Genomic DNA, 24,150 nt, shown 5'->3' on the forward strand with positions numbered 1-24,150 from the left:
AATCTGAGAGAGATAGGAGCTACTTAGTGAAGAGAAACAGGGGAGGGAGGGACCGAGGGAGGAAAGGAGAGGGCCAGGATGTGTACACACATAAAATGTACTCTGGCAAAACACACACTCTTACCCAGCCTGGAGGTTTTGAAGACGAGGGCTGAGACAAGGAGGGAGGGGGAAAGAGAAAGAGGTAGTAGTGTGGGAAGGGAGATGCATAGAGAAACGGAGAGAGGTTGAGAAAGACAGGGGTATGATTGTCACGGTGTAGCTGAGTGCCGTAAAGTGCACTGATATCCTGCGTGCCCCTGGGAAGCCTCATCAGCCCTTCAGCAGGATGCCTCAGAGGAAAAGGAGCTTCACCTTTGGAGCTTACGGAGGGTAAGGAGAATAGAGGACAAGCAGGACACTGCTATGCAGATTAAAGTGGATGTTGTGCATTTGCTTGCAAAAAAAAAAAAAAAAAATGCATCCTGGAGAGCATATTTGTGCTAGAGTTTGCTGGATAGTGTCCCATGATGAAACCATGGAGCAGTGCTACCTGTTTGAGCTCATTGTTAGCCTGTGCAAGTCACAGAGAGGCAGCGGCAGGAGATGTGTGAGATTACTCTGGAAATTGCATTGCACCTGCTCAACAACTGCAGATCGAGACAACTCTGACAAGGTCACCGACAGCACTCTCCTCTCCTCAGCCACTGAATCGCCAAAACAGTTACCCATATGCTAAAATAACAAAAGTTGATAGATGGATGTGTGAAGCTATAGGAAGCTAAGGGAGTGATTTAAAAGATTGCTTCAGTTCATGCAATTGGCTCGACGGGGCAATTATTGAGGGTCTCGGTCACGGTGACTTGCTCTCGCATGCTTTTGTGAGACTTCTCGGAAGCTGCTGGTGAGGCAGTGCGCACTATTCAGCGAATATCCCAAAGTTGTCATTATGGGGATACACTGCTTTGGACCAGTTATTTTTTTCAGCACCAAAAGTGGTGTCTCATTTTCAGTAACACAGTTTCATGGGGGAAATCCAGCCATCTTTTTGTGAGGTGGAGGATTCAAGTAAAGGTTTCTTTTTTACATTTGTTTAAACAAAGTGCACTGAGGAACAAAGAAGGGAGCACTTAGGCAAGGCAAGGCAAGGCAAGTTTATTTGTATAGCACATTTCAGCGACAAGGCAATTCAAAGTGCTTTACATAGAGAAACAATATTTAGCAAAAATCATGTCATTGATGTCGTCTTGTTGTGTACCACCTAAAATATACTGCTGTATATTGACTTTGCTAGCATGCTTTGAGTCATTCACACTGCAAAAACTCCAAATCTTACCAAGATTATTTGTCTTATTTCAAGTCAAAAATGTCTTATTACTAGTCAAAATATCTCATTACACTTAAAATAAGACATGATCACCTCAGAAGTAACTTGTTTTTAGACAACTGTCTCTTGTTTCAAGTGAAAATTTGCTTGAAACAAGTGAAAATTTGCTTGTTTCATTGTCGAAATTTGTTTCTTGTTTCTAGCTAATTTTCACTTATTTCAAGTGAATTTTCTCTTTTTCCACTGGCAAATTTTGCCAATGAACCAAGCAAATTTTCACTTGTTTCAAGTGAATTTTCACTTGAAACAAGTGAAAATTGTCTAAAAACAATTTACTTCTGAGGTGATCATGTCTTATTTTAAGTGTAATGAGATATTTTGACTAGAAATAAGACATTTTTGACTTGAAATAAGACAAATAATCTTGGTAAGATTTTGCGTTTTTGCAGTGCAGATATCTCAGCAAGACTGATGGAAGGGTGTTTGCAGCAAGAATCTGCACTAACAGCTCTAAATGATAGTGTATGTCTGAATAATTATGGCTTTGAATGTACATTTCTGATATTTTTGTGGCAGGCAGGATGTGAATCTTTGGGATGTTCAACAAAAAAAGTAGTGAGAACATTTTGGCTTGTGAGCATGCAACTGCTCAGCCAAACACTAAACCACATCAGAATTCATTAGGCGATGAAATGAGTTGAACTGTTGTGTTTCTGCTGCTCCCTGGCACTGCCAAGTTTGCCTAAAAAAACACTCTTGAGGCTCAATTTGACATTGCTTGGTTGGAATTGGGTTGAAGACTAGGCTGAGCACACAGGCGGATACCATCAGCCAGCAGAATATTACAGTAGGAGCTGTTGTGTAGGGCTCGTAAAACTACATTTTGGAATAGCCAAAATCGCTTGGATTACAAAGATGTACTGTGACATTTTGGGGATAGCACACAGAAAAAAAAAAAAAAAAGAAAGTATGATTTTGGGAAAAACACATGCACACAAATGTGCGCCCACATCCTGACCTCCATCTGCACTCTGGAGAAAGAGTGCATTTTATTTCTCTTTTCAAGCCTTTATTACGACATTAAATGTACTTTCCATACACAGTTCCACACACCATTCTGTAAGCAGGTGATGTTCTAGTCACCTGTGACACGAGGGTTTTATGTTTAATACGGTTATGGTTATGGTTTATGGTTAATAATGTTTTACTGATCTGTTCCAAGCCTCAGCTCCTTGAGTCTCTAGATAATGTTACTTGTCATATTTGTTTTGTTGGTAAATCAATAAGTTATAAGTTATGTTTCAACATTTATATTCCAAATCATGACTCTCTTAGCAACCAGAGGGCACCTTCATGGGGGTCCACTGGAGTACTGGCTGGTGGAAATGATGTCTAAATATAAAACAACCGGGCTAGGCAAAGAGAGACTAAAATGTGTTGTGGATATAGGTCAACTCAGTAATGTTGTAAGTAACAGTGAATAGTCAGAAAAGGTGGATTTATTTTTGCATATAGGTCACAGTAATGTGCGGAGTTTGGGTGGGGCACAGATGGGCAGTGCCCCGCCCAGAGGCTTGAGCCTGAATTCTATTTGAACTTGCAGAACATAAAGAAAATGATGTATTTATTCATTTGTTTATTAAAATAGAATTTTTGAATTTTAAAATAGATTTCGTTTACTTTTCATTTGCTGCACTTTCTGTTAGCTAGACTACCGGGCTTTCACTGCTGCAGTTTCCTGCTCCTGCTTTTTGGGAGTAAGTGACATAAATAATGGACATCTAACCTTTGGTAGTTGGGAAAGGGGTGGATCCGTCTGCATTAACAAGCCGAAATTCCATTCTCAAGTGTCCCGTTCGCCGGTGAAACACTTGAGGAGAAACACACAACAGCTAAATCCATTCATAAATAGGCTGCTGTGATGCTGTGTGTAGTTGGTATGTACTGGCAGGCGAGTTTGCTTTTCCAACCAGCTTATGTCTGTCCCTTACCTTAACCAATATGCCAAAATGGGTTTAGCTGTCATGTGTTATAACTGGTTGACTGAAAGTGAATGCAGTTGTTTGCTGCGGTGAAGGCATGCAAAAGTCAAGAGGTAGTATCATGAGTGATGAGCCCATCTGCGCAACCTATCGTGCATGATATTCAATGTTCAGATGAAGTGAGAAGCATTTTTGACCTCATTTTCCTGATCTTTTGTTTGGAAATACATCTCAGAATATCTGGTATAGCACTATCTGCCAACTGTAAATGGTGGCATTGGTTCTGTTAAGATGGCCAAGTTGTACAGTTACTGTGTGCTCAAACCAAAAGCGAGGCTAATTTTTTGCACAGTGCAAAGACTGCTGATAGGTGAATTCACATCAGGCAACATGAATGACGTGATTGATGCCAATATGTGAAATTTGCATTATTTGAGGTGTAAATTGGCTTTGTGTTTGGTCTGAACTCGCCATTAGAAACACAATTTCAGCGGTTCAGAGCGCCTGTGCCGGGGAGCTGAGGACCTTCACTGGCCACTGGAGTGATGCAACAAGTGTGTGTACATGGAAATCAAGCAGTTAAGGTCAATATGATAAACAGATGAGAAGATCTAGCTCGTGTTAACTGGAAGCCATAGTGTGCTTACATCATCATTCCCTCACTGGCCCCGCCCACCAGACGCCCAGTGATTCTTTTCTGACTTTTGAAGCAAACTAAACATGCACTGACCCTGAGATGACCTGGATCTTCAATGACACCCTAACCCTGGCCAGAGAAAATGTCCTGTTTCACCCTCAGACTGTTACTGTCGGTTGCTTTTTCAGGGGGTGCCTTCCTCTTTGACTTACCCTGTACCTTCCAGTCACAAGCCTACTTGCCTAACATCTCTTTTCCACATTCTTCTCTCATGAATAATACTGATAATAAGAAAGATAATAATAAAAATAATAACAAAGATATAAAATTGATTTGTATAGCAGTTTACATACAAGAAATACAGCTCAAAGTGCTTTCCAGTAAAGAAATGACATGCATCAAGTGCTTCACATGAAAATGGACATAGAATGAACGTAGAAAAGATGTGAGAGATGGAAATTCTTCAGACTTGCTGAGAGTAGACCACTGGTGATTTTCATAGTCAGGTTGAGGGGTAGTCTCTTACCCAGAAATTTTCTAGTCCCGATATTCAGTTAGTATTTTTCATTATTTCCCTAAGTGACGTCATTACCTTCAGACATCTTTCAGAGGTCTTAAGTGCTGTATCCCCAAATCTCTTAGTATTGTCACATTTGAAAAAATAAAGTGAAAAAATAGAAAACATAGAATACAAAATCAATATCAAGTAAAAACAGGGTTTTAAAGCCATGATTAAGATGGATTACACAGGAGTACACAGACCGCATAAAATCAAGTAAAATGCAACATTTTAAAAGAAGTGCAGCTGTGCATGAGTGCAAAGCAGAGTGCAAACTAGCAAACTGCATTGGGAAAGTCATAGCTAGTTAAAGGCTAAAGTGAAGCGATATATATTTTAGCTCTCTTTTAAAAATATTTGTCAAACTGGCTTCCCTGATTTCTGTGTGTTCCAAAGCTTTGGGGCACATTTGACAAAGGCTGCATTTTCTTTCAGCTGTAGCTAGGAACCTCCAATTAACCAGATCGAAGTGAAGAAAAGAAATTAGCTTCTCTTTTCTCTTTGCGTCTAATGGATTTGGTTTGTTTGCACTTCTCATGTTTTCTTACAGGGATATCTATTCAGCGAACTCGTTGGAAAGCTGTTTCTGTTGTTAGAAAGCTCTGCTGTTGAAAAGTGGTCTCCCAAGGGAAATTAGCGCCTAATGAATAAGAGAGAAGGCAAAGGACTTTTAAATTGAAATGGATAAAGCCCAGACTTTGGCCATGAAATCAGTGGTCTTTATTTGCTCCGGATCTGTCCTTGGAGAAATTATTTTGTCGTGCCATAATTTCCGCATACAGTTTAGTGGAAATTGCCATTAGCAGATAATAACAATGGCAGTTCCTACCAAGTGCTTGCAAACTGCGATCAAAAAGCATAAACAAAACAAGCCTGGAAATTGCATCCCATTATAGCATCACTTTTACTCTCTCCAGTGCCAATTTCCGTGTTGATATGACATGTTTTTGTGGCAATGAATTCAGACCGGGAAATTATGTGAAGCAGGCAAAACGATTTCAAGACAATAGAGGGTAGAAAATAAGTAGGAGGGAATAAGATGCACCGTTATTTTAGACATTGTTTGGTAGAAATATTCAACTTGCCTTAATCTTCTCGCTGGCGTTTAAAACCCAACGTCTGTGTCAGCAAAACAATGGAAGGAGCAGGCAAGGTCATTGGCCCATCATAACGGGCCCCTACATAAACACAAGCTGAAAGGCTGGGCCTGACGTGAGCGAGGTGTGGCCTTTGTGATGGTAAACTGAAGGCATAGAGGAGGCTGGCAGACGATGCAGGTGTTTTGACAGGGTTAGAATTATGGCTGGCTGTTTCTCTGCTGGAAACTAAAGAGCGCCTTGAGGCCAGAGGCAACTGGCAAATAGCCAGCCAAGTGCAAGTTTACAGGATTGTGCTCACAATCCATTGTACTCTTCCCTTCTACCTTGCAGACATCACACCTGAACGCGGTGATGATGAGGAAGGTGGTGTGATCATGCATTCGGTGCACCGGTGTCTTCAGGCTTTTTCACAGTTTATCCGTGTGCATTAAAAATAGCTGTTGCATAGTGGGATTTGGATGCCGCCGCACATTTTTAGCAAGCAATTTTATCTCCTGCTGATCCAACCTCGCAATTTTATCTAGTTTTTGCCTCCCTGTCTTTCTTATAACGGCAAACTAGGTCCACTGCAGGGAGGGAAAAAACCTTTTTTTTAGATTAAAGTACCAAATTTACGAGGGAAAAGAAGTGGATATTCTCTGAGATTTAACTGGTAACTTTACGGGGAAAAAAACACACGCACATTTCTGAGAAAAAAAAATCAGAGATTATAAAGTCACAAGTTTGCAAGAAAAAACACAGAAATTCTGAGATTAAACGTGAAAATTTATGAGGAAAAAACTCACAAATTTATAAGAAAAAATGTGAAAACTAGTTTTTCTTCTCCTCTTAAATTTAGTAAGAAGGAAATGCTGGTGGTTTGAGCCCTGAATCTCAATCTTCTCCTCAGCATGTGGACTTTGAAGAGACATCGCTGTGACTTGGGCCCATTCAGAAGAAAACATTCTTGTGATTCTTGGCTCAAATCAGCAGGATTTCCTTGTTACTAAACCCCATTGAAAAGTATTGCAAAGTAGAATTTGATTGATTTAGAGTTTGATAGAATTGTGTGGCTGATCCAGCCTCGCAAAGTCAACACATGTACTTCCTTTATAAGTATAAGAGTATAAGAGAGATAAGTATTAGAAAAAGCTGTTTTTCTGATTTTTTTCTCCTAAAGTTACTTCATCATCAATCTTAGAATTTCTGATCTTTTTTCTCATAAATTTGTGAGTTTTTTCTCATGCATTTATGACTTGAAATCTTGAGTTTTTCTCTCAGAATGTAAGCCCCCCTCCTCCAGCTTCATTTTTTTTTCCTCCCCAAAGTGGCCCTAGTACATCTGATCCATCTGATCCGTCTGATCCGGGATATTCTATAGCTGTTAATATTCACTCTAATTCTCTCTTCACCCTTCTCGTCGAGGCAGATGGCCGCCCACGCAGAGCCGGGTTCTGGTCAAGGTCTTTTTCCCCTGGGGGAGACTGTGGTTCATGGGATGAGCCAAAATCTGTTGGGCCTCTGTAAAGCATCTTTAGATAACTGCTGTTATGATTTGACTCTGTACAAATAAAACTGTATTGATGATTGATTTCCTTCTCACCCGTGTGTTGCAACATTAAAATGATTTAGTGAAAACTGCAGTTATCGGGAAGCCGAGCTGTCCTCTGCAGTCCGGTTGCAGGGCTCCAAATGAAAGATGTGCTGTGTAAAACCTTTCAGAGTCACCTGGCAATTTGTGAAGTAAGCACGTGATTTATCTGCGAGTCTGTGCGACGATGAGAATCACGTCGAATCAACCATCAGATCAACCATCGAAACTTTAATCAACCCTCATTTTGTATCTTTACTGCTAGCCAGGAAACACTACAATGTCCTGTGTGTGTGTGTGTGTGTGTGTGTGTGTGTGCGTGTGTGTGTTCAGTGGCAAGTAATGAAGCTGTGTTCAATTCAGTTATTATTATTCCATGATTATGCTGACAGCTAAGAAATCAAATTAGCTGGTCTGACTTGCTACCATCTTTGAGTAAAATATATTTCAAAAACAGGTACTATATAAAACGTTTGCAGGGACAAGACTAGCTAAAAAAAAAAAAAAAAAAAAAAAGGAAAAAAATGAGTATATTGCAGATTCATCACTGATATTTTTGTGCTCAGATTGAAGCCTCAGATGTTGAATTGAACAGTTCATAAAAGCTCATATTTATCAAGTTTTGCAAAGGAGGAGTAATTAATGAGGGTAATTAACGAGATGCTCTTGACATTCGTCTTCGTCATAATCTGGATGGAAACGCTGCTCCCAGCTCTCCAGCTCACAGAGAGCTCGACGAACACGGCTAGCTGTGCAAATGTGTCTGATATCGATTCCTCGCATTTCACACCTTTTAGAGAGCATTCAGCGTGAGTGGAGGAGTTCATCCGCAGTTTTTCCTGGTGGGGGATGGCATGCTGCGGTTTAATTGTAGGTCTGTTTCCCCACTCTCAGCTGTCAGTGAAATCCATTTCATACTCTCTCAAAGCAATTTTGTAATTAGAATACACTCCAAAAAATAAATAAATAAATAAATAAAATATGAGCAAGTGAAGTTTTCTTGTGCTCAAACTCCCGGAGCTTATTTCAAGCCATTTCAAGTGAAATGATCTCACTGCATTGGGAGATAATTTCACCCATTTTAGCACATAACACATTCTGCAGCCTGTTTGACAACATTTCCTTAAAGGACCATACCGGCGATTTTGCATATTCGGTCCATTTGCTACAATTACCCCACATTTTACATTGCAACAAGCCATTTTGCAAATCATGCAGATGATTTGACAAGATAAAATCAAAATCCCTACATTTTTAAACAGAAAGTTTTGGTTGAGACACCCGCCTTCTAATGTCCTGCTTCATTGCAGCTCATAAACCATGGAACTAATAATTGGCTGTGTAAAGCAAACAGTTCCCCGGGAACTATTTTCTGGTGGAGAAATCATTTATTCCAGTGATGGAATACTGGTGTGAGGAAAGTCTGAAGCCTCTGAAAGTTTATTTTCATATCATAGCGGAATAAATGGAAACCAATGGCTGGATAAAAAGTAGGAAGAATGATATCAGAGGTCTAAAATACAACTGTTTACCTTGGGAAAAGATAAGCAGAAATGTAATTTTGTAGATAGTATGATTTATAATGGCCTTAAATTTTCCTGGTAGAATTGAAACACTTGCCTGCTTCTTTCGTTTTTTTGCTGCGTAGGCATATAGCACATTGTTCCACCTTTTATCATGCTTTGGCTGCTCCTTCTTGAGAGAGAGACAGAGTGTCATGTGGCTCCGCTGTGGAGACGGAGGTGTAGCTGATGTGCCACTCTGTTTTCCACTCTTGGCTGTTAACATCAAAACAAAGAGTGTCCCTGTGTCAGCAGTCAGCGATATGCTTGGTGATAATTTTCCTGACAACCTAATATTTACATTCTCAACACTGGACAGCAAACACACGGAGGAGCGCAGCCCTCATGTCTGCCCCCCTGATGTGTGACAGCAACAAACAGCATGTCAGTGTTTACTGCAGAATGAGAATCGCGTCTGACCAGGAAAGCAAACAGCCATGAACGAGGCCAGCCTGTGATTAAAAAATTAGCTCTAAGTAAGTTTAACAAAGTCAAAGGAAGTAAGTAAGTAAATAAGGTAGTAAGTTTAGCATTGAGCAGGTAGGTATAGGTAAATTGTAAAGCGCATTTAATTAAGTATAAGTAAGCGAGTACGTGCAGCTATAATTAAAAAAATACTAGAAAAAAAGGGACTTTTTTAGAGTGCATACATCTACCAACACTGTGCAGCTGCTAAGATATTCCAGTTCCACATGTTGGATATTCAACAAAAGTCAATCATGCCTCCCAGGCAGTGTGAAAAACTAATCAGCTCTTCCTTGATCCAGGCTCAGCCCTTACACCATGTTTCCTGCAAATCTTTGTGAGATTTGACAAACAAGTACATAGACTCTGTCCAGCTCCACTAGATACTCATTACTTCACCTACCTACTTATCCCTCCTGATGCTTATGGTTACTTATTTACTTACTTGGCAATTTATATTCTTACTTACTGTGTTGATGTTTGTGTGCTGTTTCGTTCGCTTACATCATCTCATGCTGTTTCATAGGTTTCATCCATTATTTTGACAATAGAGACAAATGGTCAGCAGCAGAGGAGAGGGAGAGAGACAGATCCTGAGAGAGACAGAAACACAGAGGAGAGATCAGGGTAAAGCTGGCACATGTACAGATGGATATCAGTGCAGCGACAGGGACAAAGGATACATCCAGCTCTGCTCTGACCACCCAGCTCTATCCTGCCACCCAGTGGCGTAGGCATGCTGCTCACTTTTTACAGCAGTGTAGCACACATCCTGGACTCTAACACAGATTACACTGTATGCTCAGTGGTAGTCCAGCCCATACCATCCAGAAAGCATGAATACATCATTACAAAACCGAATATGATGCCTTTCTATGAATATTTTATGGAAATGACAGTAAATCACATGAAATGTGTACAAAGTGTATGTGCCTAGAGATGCTTCCTGGGTAAATCCAAATAGTCTCTGACAGTGGCGTCCGTCTCATTCATCATTGTGAAAGGTTCTGCATGAGAGGAGGGAAGCAAATGAATCATCAATACACTGTGTCATCCTGTCAGTGTCACCTGACTGATACTGGCATTAAGCTGCATGCAAATTCAGTGTAGTATTATTGGCATTGTAGCAATCAGCTACATGCATAATGCATGGTATAGACCTCCTGACGCACAGTTTGGCATCACACATGGGGATAACTGTGACTTCTTGGAAAGAGGGAGATCAGAACAATTGGGGGCATTACTTTGAGGTTGACACATGACTCGGATGATCCAGTAGTCACCCTACAGGCAAGGGAGGTGCAGTCTCCCTGAACAGTCAGTGAATATACCTTAAATGACATTCAATCAAGAAACCCTTTCTTTCCTCACCCACTCTCAAGCCCAAGGCCCTCGGGAAGAATAGCTTTGGTTACCATTATGGTATTTTCATTTTGTTGTTGACTGATGGATGGAGTCGTGCTGGTGAGTGTGTCGGCATTGAATGACAGTGGCAATTATTTGATTGGCTTAGCCCTGGGGAGGAAGGGATAAGCGGTGATTAGCGGTTGATTGATTGGCCACAGCCAGCGTTTACTCTGAGGCGGCTCCAGAGATTGATCCAGGTAGGGAAATTTGGCCTTCTCGATTGGTATGCAGGGTAATGCAAGGACAGCGCCCAGCGTCAAATACTCCTCTTCTTCTGTGAATAGACTGCAACAACCATGGAAAACAGCCAATAGAATAAAAGCACTTTTTATTTTCAGCTCTGGTTCTCAACTCTCTGGTTTTCTCATTTTTCTTTCTTCCTGGCAGTAAATTTCACTCATAAGTACACGTCCTGTTTGGCTTTCTCTGTCATCTCTCATTTCTTCCCCTCTAAGTAGCACAATTATTATGTCCAGTTCCTCATTCTATCTAATGTGCTACTTTCCTTTTGATAATGTTTCCTGTTTTTATGTTGGTCAGTGTTACATGCTGTCTTTATTCCTTTAGAGAGTGAGTAACGTTTGGCTCTGACCCATACACTCTTTCCTTGTGCCTGTGCCCGTACTATTTGGGCACAGCTCCACTGAGACATTTCTGGACCTTGGAGCTGTGCCTGCCTGAACATGAACATCTTGAACATCTGCCAGCCTCCCATCTCGTTGACAAGACCATGTACTCAGAAGAAGCTGGCTGGTAGGCAGAGGAAGAGATAGCTGAAGTGGAGGGAAGGCAAGAGCTGCAGCCAATTAATCTGTGGTCATGGGGCTCTTCTGTTCAATCAACAGGTCCTCCAAGCTGCACAACCACATAGTTTGTTTGCTCCAGTCCTCTAATATGACACACAGGAGTGTCCTTAATAAGACCAACAGGAGTGTGTCCTAAATTAGTAGTCTGTAAGACCCACAGGAGTGTCGCTAATATAAACCAAAGGGCCACACACTAAAAACTGCTGGGTTAAAAAGTAACCCAACTTTAACCCAACCCCTGGGTCAAAAAGGGTCCAACTACTTGCTGTGTTATTTTGACTCAAGAAACTGGGTTATGCATTTTGACCCATAATCTGGGTTAAATAAATAACCCAATTTTTTTTTTTAACATGACCCAGGATTGTAGTCAATATAACCCAATTTATAGGTCATATTCATTTAGCCCACTCAACCCAAAAGTTGAGTGGGCTAAAACTTTCACATAGTATTCTTACTAATTAAGCACTTCCACATTTATATGATATTACTGCACATTTCCACACAGTGTTACAGACACTAACACACATAAAACTATTTGATTCTGAATAGGCAATCACACGCAAGTGCAGTGTCAGCAGATAATTCAATTTTATGCCGGCAGGTGGAGCCAAGCCCTGACTACAACCCAAGCCCGAAGACACACATCACTCACGGTTTTACACTGATAAATTATCAAGTTGTAAATTATTCAATACGTAGACAATAAATAGTCTGTATAAAATGTGCAAATATGCAATGTGCAAATATTCTGTGCAAACCAATAATAAAGAGTAAATATTGCCACTAAAGTGCCAAGTGCCATTATTAAAGTGCAGAGTTAAGTTGTCTGTTTAAAGTGCATTTTCTACCAACCATGTTGTGCAATATTTCCAAGCAAAGCTATCAGTCACTAGTAATGAAGTGCTCTTTGTTACACAAACTGTTCAGAAAGTATTCAATCAATCAATCAATAAGCAATCAATCAATCAAACCCAAGTCTCTGACTCAACAATGGGTTACTCTCCGAAAAAATAACCCAGAAATATTACCCAACTGGAAAAACCCACAAATTGGGTCAAAATTAAATCCTTATAACCCAAGAAATGGTTATGGCTCTGGAAAAATAACCCAGAAATGTAACCCAACACAAGTAATACAGGAACTGGGTTAAAGAAATAACCCAAGTGTTTTTAGAGTGCACTTCCTGAGCCAGCTAACTAGTGAGCTAATGTAGCAAACGCCAGCTTGTGAGCTAGCGAGCTAACAAGCTAACAAGCTAATGTTGAAAGCTAGCTCATTAGCCACTAAAAATACTTGCTAGTGGTTAAGAAAGGGTTAGTGTTAAGGTGAGGTAATAGTTTGTCATAATGGTTAGGGAAAGGTCAGGGTTAAGCTCACAAAACATTAGCTAAAGTTCGCTAATATTAGTCAGCGCTAGCTACATAAACATGAACACCTCTCTGGCTCTGATTTGAACTTGGGCCACCGGCTCCTGAGCCATGTCTTGAATCTAATGTTTTGATGTCAAAAATAAACAATGGAGCAAAATCTTCTTATATTATAGGTATTTGTAAAATATGCATTTGTTGCAGGTGCTGAATGCATCTTGATGAACAGTATTTTGCCTTGTGCTGTAAGACTCAGGTTTGAGTTTTGTGTGGCGGAGGAGGGGACCCAGATTAATCCACTGTTAATTTGTTTCTCTTTAGAGTCGACAAGACCTTCTCCAGGACCAGAAACTTATGGTGAGTCCTTTACTTTCTGAAAAACATTATGTATCAGAAAACCTTGTCTCATGCTTGGATGTTCATAACATCCCTTCCCAAATGTTATATTTCCAATTGTTGAAGTTTTGAAACAAAAGTTACAAGATTGCTCCACCAGCCCGGTTTTGATTAGATGTCTGACTTCATCCATCACAATGGAGAAGGAAACATGATGCAGGCATTGCACCCTAACGTTATTCTACATTCTATAGCCATCGACGGTTAAGTTTTCACCCAGTAATGCTGCTCAAGCTGCCCTCCTGTTCCACCTGTTCCCTTCTAGCATGGCTGCTCCCTGTATGTGCTGCAAAGAGGAAAATTGCCACCACTAGACTCAGTACAAAGAGCATAGAAATACTTTGATTTGTCTGTCACTGTAACACTTGGTTTATCAGCCACATGCTGGAGGAAAACACTGAGAGGTCTTACTTTTTTATTAGTCTATGTTAAGTGGAAACAACATAATAAACAGTGTGTAAACAGAGCTAATAAAGATGGAGGTGGTAAAGACTGTGTTTGGTTCAGGTGTTGAACCAAACATTGTCACAGTATTTTGAGAGCAGTAAAACCAACTTTGCTTTTTCCTGGATTCTGTTGGCATATTTTCAACGTGCATAAAACTGTTCTCTCAACAAGAAAGCCTCATTACTCCTTTGGATTTGGACCCCAACATCTGCACAAATAATCAAAGTAAAGATAGAGAAGGTTGTAATGTTTCCTGCTTGGCAGGTAGTCTCCCAGCATGGAGAGGAGAATGCGTGACTGTGCACTGTAAATACAGAAACAGGAGCAGATGGTGGGGAACAGGGAGCAGAGGCATATGTGGATTACCAACTGGGCATGCAGGCCACACACACCCTCCAGATCTGGATGACCAGGGGCCTCCGAAAGATTGGCAGCAGCGTTTTGAACCATTTTACATATTCATGCACATTTGTCATATGAGCCCATAATGTTTCTGATGCTGTGAACGATGAGCCTTTATACTCCCATTGCTGCTATTTCATTTTGGGATTGTTCTGCTGTATTCCACTATTGGCGTGCATTTTGGAGTCATGCGTAGATGCAAAGTTTCATAGCATGATTCAGTTATCTATGCTACTAATTGGAATGGGATGGGAGCTTGATTTAGTGGATAGTTGATGATGATGATGATGATGATGATGCATAGTTTATAGGGTTGAATGGCGATGACAGCTGGAGGTTATAGATGGGTTTTCACCCTCACAGTGGAATAGTCACGCAGCTGTCTGAGGAAGTTAGGAGTCAGATGACCTCAAGGGAAGGATCTAAGGTGGTGGAAGCTGACAGTGACCTGCCACTGATCCTCTGAACCCCGCCCTGAACAGCCCGGGCTGAGCAGTCTGACCACCACAGTTGGCTCATCGTCTATCAGTAGACCTAGCAGGAGAAGCCAGGAATCTGCAATTTTCACTGCCTGTCATGGTCTGTCAATCAGATCAAATCAAGCTAAATTCCCTCTCCACACACACACACACACACACTTTCCTGCTTTGCTTTCACAGAGCATTTTCTGTAGGAATGAAGGTAGAAATTTGATGTATCATTTAGGCCATAACAGTGGAAAATAAAAATTTAAAAAATGCATCAGGCTAAGCAATACATTGATATTATATTGATATTGTGACATGAGACTTGATATTGCTGGGATTTTGGACATTGTAACATCGCCATATGGCAAGAGTTGTCTTTTCCTAGTTTTAAAGGCTGCATTCAGATAAATGGATGCAGTTTTCTGAATATATTAGACTGTTGTAGCTGTTCTGTTATTTACCCTTACCTTCTTGGTCATTATATCCACATTACTAATAATTGTTTTTTTTATATAACTGTTTATCAAGAATCTGTTGTGTCTAAGCATCTTATGAAAGCACCAATACTCATCCTCACAATATTGTCAGCATATCATATTGAGGTGTTTGGTCAGAGATCGCAGTATTTGATGTTGTCCATATCAGCCAGCCCTGATTGGCATGCACATTTGCTAGTAATAAGCAAGTGTGTGTTTATTGGTTATTCAGGCCAATGTCATTGTCCCAAATGAAAATCTACATTGGCGATGAAGAATATAATCACACCTTTCATCAGGACTGAAAACAGCTTTTGTCTGGAGCTCTCAGGACATCAGCCTAATGCATAGGCTAAATGACAAAACAGTCAGCCGCAATGCTTACAATGTGTGCAGAGTAGGCTGGACAGTGGACACACATACACACAGGAACAACTTTTGTGCTCTTCTCTCTTTTATTATGGATAATATAAGCCTGTGAAAGAGGCGCACGTCAATTAATTCCATTTTGGTAAGCCAGCCAATTTAAAAAATGGCATCAAATGTTGCTGTCATTATCAACCCAGGTTATTTGCTACAATTATCATGGATAATTGGCAGCACTTTTCTATTTTTCCTGGAGTGGCAAACTGGCCGAGCCAGCACTGGGTGTAGTCCATTCATGACTGAAATAAGGACAGGGCTGATGGATGAATAGAGATGCAAAATGATCGAGGAAAGGGAACAGAGGGAGGTAGACTTACATAGTGATTACATTTCTAACTTTCTGCCAGACGAAGATTTGTGTGCATTTAGTACGTGCATACGTGGGTGCATTTTGCCACTCTTTGTCCAATTTACAATAAAGGATTGGAAGGTGTTATTTTATTTACAGGGATTTTGTCCCATTGTTTGCAAGGCTGTTGGTTAGCTTACACACAACAGTTTTACCCAGCACATCATTACTTCAACTAGACTGAAGGCGTGCAAAGCTGGGTCGTAATATGTCTGGGAAGGACAATGGGAGGTAGGATGGAAGGGGGAAATTGAAGGTGCAAAGGATGATTCTGCAGGATCATCAGAGGGGAATATACGCCCCGCACTCCTGCTGAATTTAATTAAGAGGGGATTCAGGTTCTTTTCAGCGCTGGGCTGCCAACAGGCCTGCAATGCATGCTAATGGCCTCAGGGCTGGGCTGTGCTCTAGCTAGCTATTCACAGCACAGCTTTCTGATTATGCTCACCGAGTCATTATGCCAATTGTGTATTCCATAAGCCTCCACCTGCACTTAGATTAAAATGCCTTAGTATTATCAAGATACTTATTATTTAATAATTCATTTGGATTAAGAGCTGGGAGTGAATTCTTCTTAGTTCCTCCTCAACTCCAGTAGGTTGAGTCCCAGGAAAACACAAGCTTAGACTATATTATACAGTATGAATCTTATATTATTTTTGCGGAGAGTTCCTTCATTACTTACAATGACAAAAGATTAAAAAATGTGGAAGCCTCAGCTTTTCTCTTGCTGTTTTCATGGACCACTCCGGAGAAGCTTCATGACTTAATTAGGAAATGTCTCAGTCTTTATCCGTAGGGAAGTTAGTGTGTGGGTCGCTTCATCTCTATTACACAGCTTGTCACACTGCCAGTGTGTTAAGAATACCAGCGTGTCGGCCAGATTTACGACACTGGCTTCAAACTGCGGCTTCAACGACAGTGTCTCTGTCATTAAAAATGGACTTTTCTGTATCCCCTGCCATGTCGTCATCCTTCGTCGGCCAGGTGTGTGTGCGCATGTGTGGGAGTGTGTGTGTGTGACAGGTTGTTTGTGCATTCACGCGCCTGTTTGTGTGTAAGCAGCCAGTGCCCATTGCCGCATGTGCCACAGTCTCCATCTGTTCACCGTGCTACACACTCACTTACTTGTGGGTGAGACTTAAGTAGCCCTATATCATGAGGGCAAAGGAGTTGCACTTCACTCTGAAAGGTGAGAACACACAGTTTGCTGTGCTGCAAAGCTTCCAGCACACTGTTCCCAATTAAACACTCATTAACTTGATTGCTCTCGATAATAGTGGTGCTTATCCTCGTCAGTCTAATGCTTCCTGCTGCGTTGCAATAAGGAGGCCAGAATCGATGCTGTGACTTTTCAGCATGAGTCGGTATTCTCCATTGTCTACTCCATTTTTCATTGTACAGTATGAGGTGAATATTAAATCAGGTGAGGGAGGTAATTGTGTTAATCTCTGTCTGTCTTTGTTCCACTTTTGCTGTGTGCACAAAGTTGTCAACCTTGCTGTTCTGTTCTACATATAAAATGCATTTTATAATCAATTTATTTCTTATTTGGTTGTGAGTATCCCTCAAGGACCTTTCTTTGAGACAATGTGTAATATTACGATGTGTGTGCTCAGCTGGAAGTCAGTCTGTTGCCTCACAGTCATCTCGTCTAAGCTGTGCCAGGGCCTGGCGCCTGGGCAGGCCCCTGGCCGGCATGAGGAGCCGGGTGGTAATGAAGTGCTCTTCGGTGTTGAACGATGAGGAAGATTAGAAGCCAAAGAGGCTTCTAATTGGATGTCTGTGCCTCTTCAGACTGCTGTTAATGGCCACTCTCCAACCTAATGCAGGAGCCAAGGTCATAACTGGAAAGCGGATCGGACAAAGAAAAGTCCACTATAGCTCAATGGACAGATCAGGGGCCGTAACACCACAAGGGTCAGGCTGGAACAGATGATAAAAATGTAAATACTTGCCATATTATGAGGCACTTGGGATAAAGTCGTCTGCCAAATAGCTTATACAGAAAAAACCTTTCAGGACAGCTTCCTGATATTGCATTGCAACCCATTTGCACCCAGAACAGCCTCAATCTGTGTGGGCTTGAAAGCATTCCACAGAGACTCTGGCCCACGATGCCTCCACTGCTTCACACAGTCGTGTTAAGTTGGCTGCGAGTGGATGTCCACTCCAGATTGCTGGTTCCATCTCATCCCACAGATGTTCAGCTGGAATGTCTGGATTGTCATCTGGTCACTGGGCAGGACACCACTTGAAACTGAATTCATTGTCATGTTTGTGGGAGTGTTCTCGGACAGTCCTAGCCTTGTGGCACGGGGTGTTATCCTGCTGATAAAAATCTATTCACAGATGGGTACACTGCTGGCAGAAAGGGCTCCACCTGATTGGCAGTGATATCCTGTGACATTCAAACATTGTTTGACTTCTACCAGGGGCCCAGTGCAATGAGGACAGACACACAGCATGGACTCACGGTTATTAGTATATTTTAGTTTCATCCACATGTTTTCATCCCTTTGCCCACTGCAAACCTCTTTTTTCTTGATTTTTGCTGAAAAAAGTAGAACACTGCTGGTTGTCGGTTGTCAGCTGCCATGGGCCATTCATGTCAAGGTGTGATGTGCTTTCTTTTATGGGTCTTTCAGGACCAGTGATGTACTGAGCTATCTGCTGACCAACTGTAAATTGCCTGTTTCTCTGCACAATTGGTACCAACTTCCTTTGACCTCTTTCATCAATGAACCGTATTTGACCCCTGGCCTTCTGTTGGCTGCGTCCTTATATGGGTGGCGGACCAATCCATTGTTGAGCTTGACAAACCTAGCTGCAATTCTTGACACACTCGAAATCTCTTCAATCTTTTTCATGCCTATTTTCCTTACATACACAATCCATGTCTCAGCTTTCTCAAGCCTTAAAACTCCATCTTTGTACTAGCTCATCCCCTTCATCTACGCTGATTGAAGTGGCTTTAAGAGGTGAAATCAATCCCGGCTTTGACCCGGAGTCACCCAGTCGGTCTAGAAAGAGCAGGTGTGCCTAATGTTTTGTACACTGCACTGTAGTGTATGCATGGCCCAGAGACTGTAGCTTTCTGTGATTGGTGATACAGTTGATACCAATATCAGTTGCGGTGGTATTTTAACTTAAATGAACTGGTTGAGATATAGAGGACACATGCAATTTGGCAACATTATATAGAATAAGCAAGCGTATTACATCTACACAGTTTTTATATTAAATTCTTTATTATATCCGTGTGCACTGGCAAAAGAGAAGAGCATCCCATTCCCACTATCTTACCTTATTTACATAAATGAGTTTCTGGTGTCAAGTATGGACATTTCTCCATCTGCAGTGATGAATCGAAACTTACTTGAATGAAATACGAGTTCTTTCCAGCAGTGAGTGCTTTGTTGAGGAAAAGCTGGAACACTCAATGTTTTGCATCTCTTGTCTCTTCAGATTTTTTAATTACCTCTCACTGCTATTTGGAGCTGCCAACATGCAACTTTCTCTGCGCAGTTTTAAAATTTAAAACAGCTTATTTCAGAATATGTCCACATTACAAAGATAGCTTCGGTCAATTACTTGGGTCTCAGTCTTTGCTCTGGAAGGAGGTTTTTGTGCTGAAATCCTAAGTCCAAATGCTTTGAACAGTTACTGTAGCTAACATAAGTTTATGGTCAGCAACAAGGAATGATTGTAATTAGTTTCCAGTTTACATAACCACAATGAGTGAAACCTTATATGAAACCTGATATATGAAAAAAAAAACAAAAAAAAAACATACAGGAGAAAACAAATTAGAAGATTCATGATAAATAAATTAGCAAACAGAATTAAGATGAGCTAAGAGCACAGTTACAGTCTAGACCTAACATCCACTTTCATATGCATATGTCTCATTGAGATAAAACAGATAGATACATACATATATATGTATGTGTATATGTATATGTGTGTGTGTGTGTGTGTGTGTGTTTGTCCACACATTAGCACATATAGTACACCCACACTTATATCCAGTATCCATACATATATTGTACTTTTAAATGCCTGGCTCACAGACACACACACATATGCTCTGATGTTGCAGTAAAAAATTCATGCAGCCAATGTTATTTATCTCCTGGGGCTGACAGTGAGTACAGAGAGCATCTATCTAGAACCTAAGGGGGAGGGGAGGACAGACTGTATTGGTATCATTTAGATTGGGGACAGGAGCACTCACTCAACCCAGGTTGTGTCTCTGTTAATGGGAGTGCTTACGGATCGCAGAGTGCCCACAGCGCCAGACTAGCTGAGTATTACGGTGATTAAAAAGCACTGGGACTGTGGGTGTTTTATGTTATGGACTGGCAGTGTGTTATTTTGGCTGCATGGGGAGCAGACGGGGAAGAGACCCAGACAGGTGTGTCTAGTCCACAGTGGCTTTATGGAGGAAAACATCATGACCTGGTGCAGTTGAAATGTGGTCTGCTTATGGAGGCTGTTCAATCAGAGTGCACAGCCTGAGCTCAATGCAGTGTTGATGAAGGTTGGTTTAGCAGATGGGGTTCCCCTGCCACTCAGGTGCACCTGTTCCCTTAAAAACTGTGCATGCTAGACTGCAGGACAAATACACACATGCACACACAGTTTTTGCCATTTGCAGTTATCTCTCTCCCATTTCTACCTTTTCCTACTTTTCTACATCTAACCTCAGTTCTGTCTCAGGCTAGCATGCAAATAAATAAATTCATCTTATGGCAAAGGTTTTGTCAATCTTTGTCAATCTCATGCCAAGTAACCCTTGAAATATTGCAACCTTGTAAGCCTATCTCTGCTATCTTCTAATAAATGACACCGTCCAGTTATGTGCAATGTAGCCAACAACATTTTATTCCATTACACACATAGCATCACTCCACATTCAGAGACTTAGCAAACAATATGCCCTGAAAACACAAGCAGTATTTCAGCAAAATGCAGATTTTCCATTTGTTGTTTTGTTTTGTTAGTGTTCATCTCCAGCGTAACAATAAATAAAAATATGCATTATCCTATTCGTATAAAATCTTGTTATAGTCTGTCTTGTCTGTCAACATGCTATTTGGCTTCTGGCATCTTCTTCATCGGTTCCTATTCCTCCAGCTTGTAAACAAATGCACATGTTCTGGAGTTTACAACTGGTGGAAGAGGGAATTGCACTCAGGAACTGTAGGAGCGCTGTTTCACATAAATATAAAATCTTACATAGTAGGGCTTGGTAATGCTTTATATTAAGGTCCTTGTAATAAGCATTTGTTAATAGGTAATAAGGCCCTAATAAGTGCGTATAAGATGCTTATTAACATTAGTATGCCTTTATAAGACTATATAATGTATTATTAGTCTCATTATAATATAGTTAATAGCAGACTATAACAGATTTATAATAACTTCTAAGAAAATTGTTAACTGTTTGTTGATGCTCAAGAACATTAATAAATTCCTCATGAGCATCTTATAATTGTTCATAATAACATTACAAACACATATTTTGATGCAACTACCCCAACCATTATGTCTTTGTCCTGCCTTTATTAATCTTTTTTGTTTGATTTATTAACATTAATATATACTTAATTGCTCATCTATTATAAGTTAACTATGCATTTGTTTATAGTTAACTCCGCTTTTTGCAGGTACCGGATCTAAAGCGAGAATAAGGCCTTATTAAGGCTGATAAATCTTTTATTGTGCATTATTATGCTTTTAAGAGGTTTTATTGCTTGCTTTATCAAAATAAAATGTGCTTTATTATGCCCTTATTATCAGTTAACTATGCACCTGTTAACAGTTATGCTTTTTGCAGCTACAAGATCTAAAGCGAGAATAGTGCCTTGACTGCCGTGACTATTAATACATTATATAGTCTTATAAAGACATACTAATGTTAATAAGCATCTTATATGCACTTATTAGGGCCTTATTACCTATTAACAAATGCTTATTACAAGGACCTTAATATAAAGCGTTACCTGATTATCTTATTATTGACAATATATAACAATAACAAAGATATATTGGTAGCCGTGCTCTGAAGACACGTTTAAAAGAAGCATGGCTGTGTAGAAGAAAGATCTAATCGAATGCTATCAGCGACAATCCCCGTTGATCACAGTGTCCAGTCAGCGACGAGCCTTTTCAGTAGCTACCTCCCTTTTCCGAAACAAGAGCAGACTTCAGTTTCGGCTTAGTTCATTAATGATGAAAAGATCTGCGGGGGGCGTTTGCGAAAGAAAACTGAAGAGAAGCCTTTCCTAATCCACGGACTATCTCTTGGATTATCTTGCTTCAGTAGGTAAGCAAAGGGATGAGTTTATTTTTTTCTGTAAATTAATGCATGCAAGCCACTATACACTCCATTCGTGGTCCTTAACCATGTTAATAGCAGAAAGCGTCGTAATCTTGACCTGATTTGTGATAGCTGACCAGCTGCAGAAACACACACACACACACGCTCAGGCCTGTGTGTGCGCATTTACCCTGGATATACTTCATTAGCCTCTCCTCTTAGTATACATGAATTCAGCTAATTAATTGATAAGCTCAGAGACTTATTGAGGGGGGTAATGTTCCTTGCAGTCGTTGCCTTTAACTGTTGGGAGGTCGACTCTGTCTAATCAAGCTCCATTACAGTCTGGGCTCAGGGGACGGGGGTGGGGGGGTGGTGGGGGCTCCTGAGTCCCGACACTTCATTTAGTGACCGTGCTTCACTGAGGAGGAGGTTGACGAAGAGCAAAGGAGAATCGTGATGGAGGAAATGGTGGGATTTCCCGCGTCACTCATTCAACTCCGGTGTTATTTATGCCTCACTCACGCGTGAAGGCTCAAGTTCATGAATGGAACGATGACGCAGGGAATGCAATGAATGCTGGCGTGGCACGCTGCATCATTTCTAAATGAGATGCAGGTCATCACTGGAGATGAGTACATTCTTTTGTTCAGGAAACACGGAAATCACGGGGACAATATGTCATGATGATTCTTCTGTTGAACGGAGAGCTCTGACGAGTGACAGCTAAACAGCGTCAAGAGAAAGCAAGTGCCCTCGCTTTTTTGTTTGTGGCACAAAGTTGTGCACACACTCCACTGTGGTGCACCTATGCAAATGAAACAGCCTCAAACAGCATCATGCTTGGTTTGTGATTCAGAGCAGCCATATCTGGTCTGTTCAACAGCTGTATTGTTTCTAGTTTTGCAAAACCTTTCTTTGTGAGAGAAAAGTTTTCCTTCCTGACCAACTGAGACATAATCAAGAATCAGTGTCACATGCAAGTAACCAGTGATGGCGCTTTGTCTTGATTGGTGTTGCTGTTCATTTTGAATTGACTGAATTGGACATGGATTGCCCCCAACCCTGCTACAGAGCATTATAAATATACAGATTGCCTTGCCTTTCCCTGGAGCAAATTGTATAAATAAAGTAAAGGAAAGTGCACAACTCACATGGTGAGAAGTTATTTATGAAAGGTTGATGTCAGTGTACAGCCATGGTTTGTTTTGTTACATTACTTAATAGCCGCTTTTTTTTGGCACACAGTCCACCACCCATATTGTGTCTGTGCCCTCCATTTCTAAAAGTGTGAGTACTCACAATCCCTAGTGTGTGTGTGTATGTGTATGTGTGTGTGTGTGAGTGAGACAGAGAGAGAGAGAGGGAGAGAGAAAGAGTGGATGTGTGAATGTGCATCTCTGTGTGTCCTAACTTCAAGAGGGAAAAAGATACAGGCTGAGGCTCTATGCCCCCCAAAAATTTGCAATTAAAATTGCTTTTAACAGTTCACACATTGTAACTGCCACTTTAAAAAAGACTTAATAGCTACTTTTTGCAGTAATATGTATGGTATATTTTTTTTTCCATTGTCCTTCAGTAGACCCTTTTTTAAAATTGAATGTGAATTAGAATTTCATGCCATGGATCCACATAAATCATTTAAAACGTGTGAGAGAGGATAATCGTCCTGAGCAGTCGGACTGGATATTGTGATTACCACTGGGCCTTGGTGTGTTAGCCTTGGTGTTCTGGAGGTAGGCTGCACTATAGCCTGTCTTCCACATGCTACCTGTGTCTCTGTCTGTCCTGTGGTTTTTACACTCAGTTTGTGTCCAGGCCCAGTGTTGCCAAAGTCAATAGAGAGGGCCACCCAAACACAAGGTAATTATGAGAGCCAGTGGGGTTCTGGGAGCGCTGACAGCACTGTTGTTAGCCTTATGGTGAAGAAGTGCCTCCTTTCCTGCCGCTCCACATTTTCAGCGTAAGGGGAAAGAGGGCGGCAGCCAAATCTCACAGTCCCAAGCCTGATCAGAGCCACTTAGACGCTTTTATTCCCTTATTCACAGATCACAGTCACCCCACACCTCCCTTCTTACTCCCTTTCTTTAAGCTCTGTCTC

The 24,150-nt window shown here is 41.0% G+C and overlaps 1 protein-coding gene across 2 annotated transcripts in view; it reads left to right on the forward strand.

Annotated features, from left to right (window-relative positions):
* The first annotated feature begins 205 nt into the window (after nt 1-205).
* Nucleotides 206-24,150, forward strand: part of rap1gapb (RAP1 GTPase activating protein b) — a 74,260-nt gene continuing 50,315 nt past the window's right edge. For both annotated transcript variants that reach the window (XM_030051632.1, XM_030051633.1), the window contains exons 1-2: nt 206-372; nt 13,083-13,118. In XM_030051632.1, the coding sequence (XP_029907492.1) occupies nt 329-372; nt 13,083-13,118 (80 nt within the window). In that variant the 5' untranslated portion in view covers nt 206-328. The remainder of the gene's footprint in view (nt 373-13,082; nt 13,119-24,150) is intronic.

Source organism: Myripristis murdjan, chromosome 5 (assembly GCF_902150065.1).
Source record: "Myripristis murdjan chromosome 5, fMyrMur1.1, whole genome shotgun sequence".
Taxonomy (NCBI): Eukaryota; Metazoa; Chordata; class Actinopteri; order Holocentriformes; family Holocentridae; genus Myripristis; species Myripristis murdjan.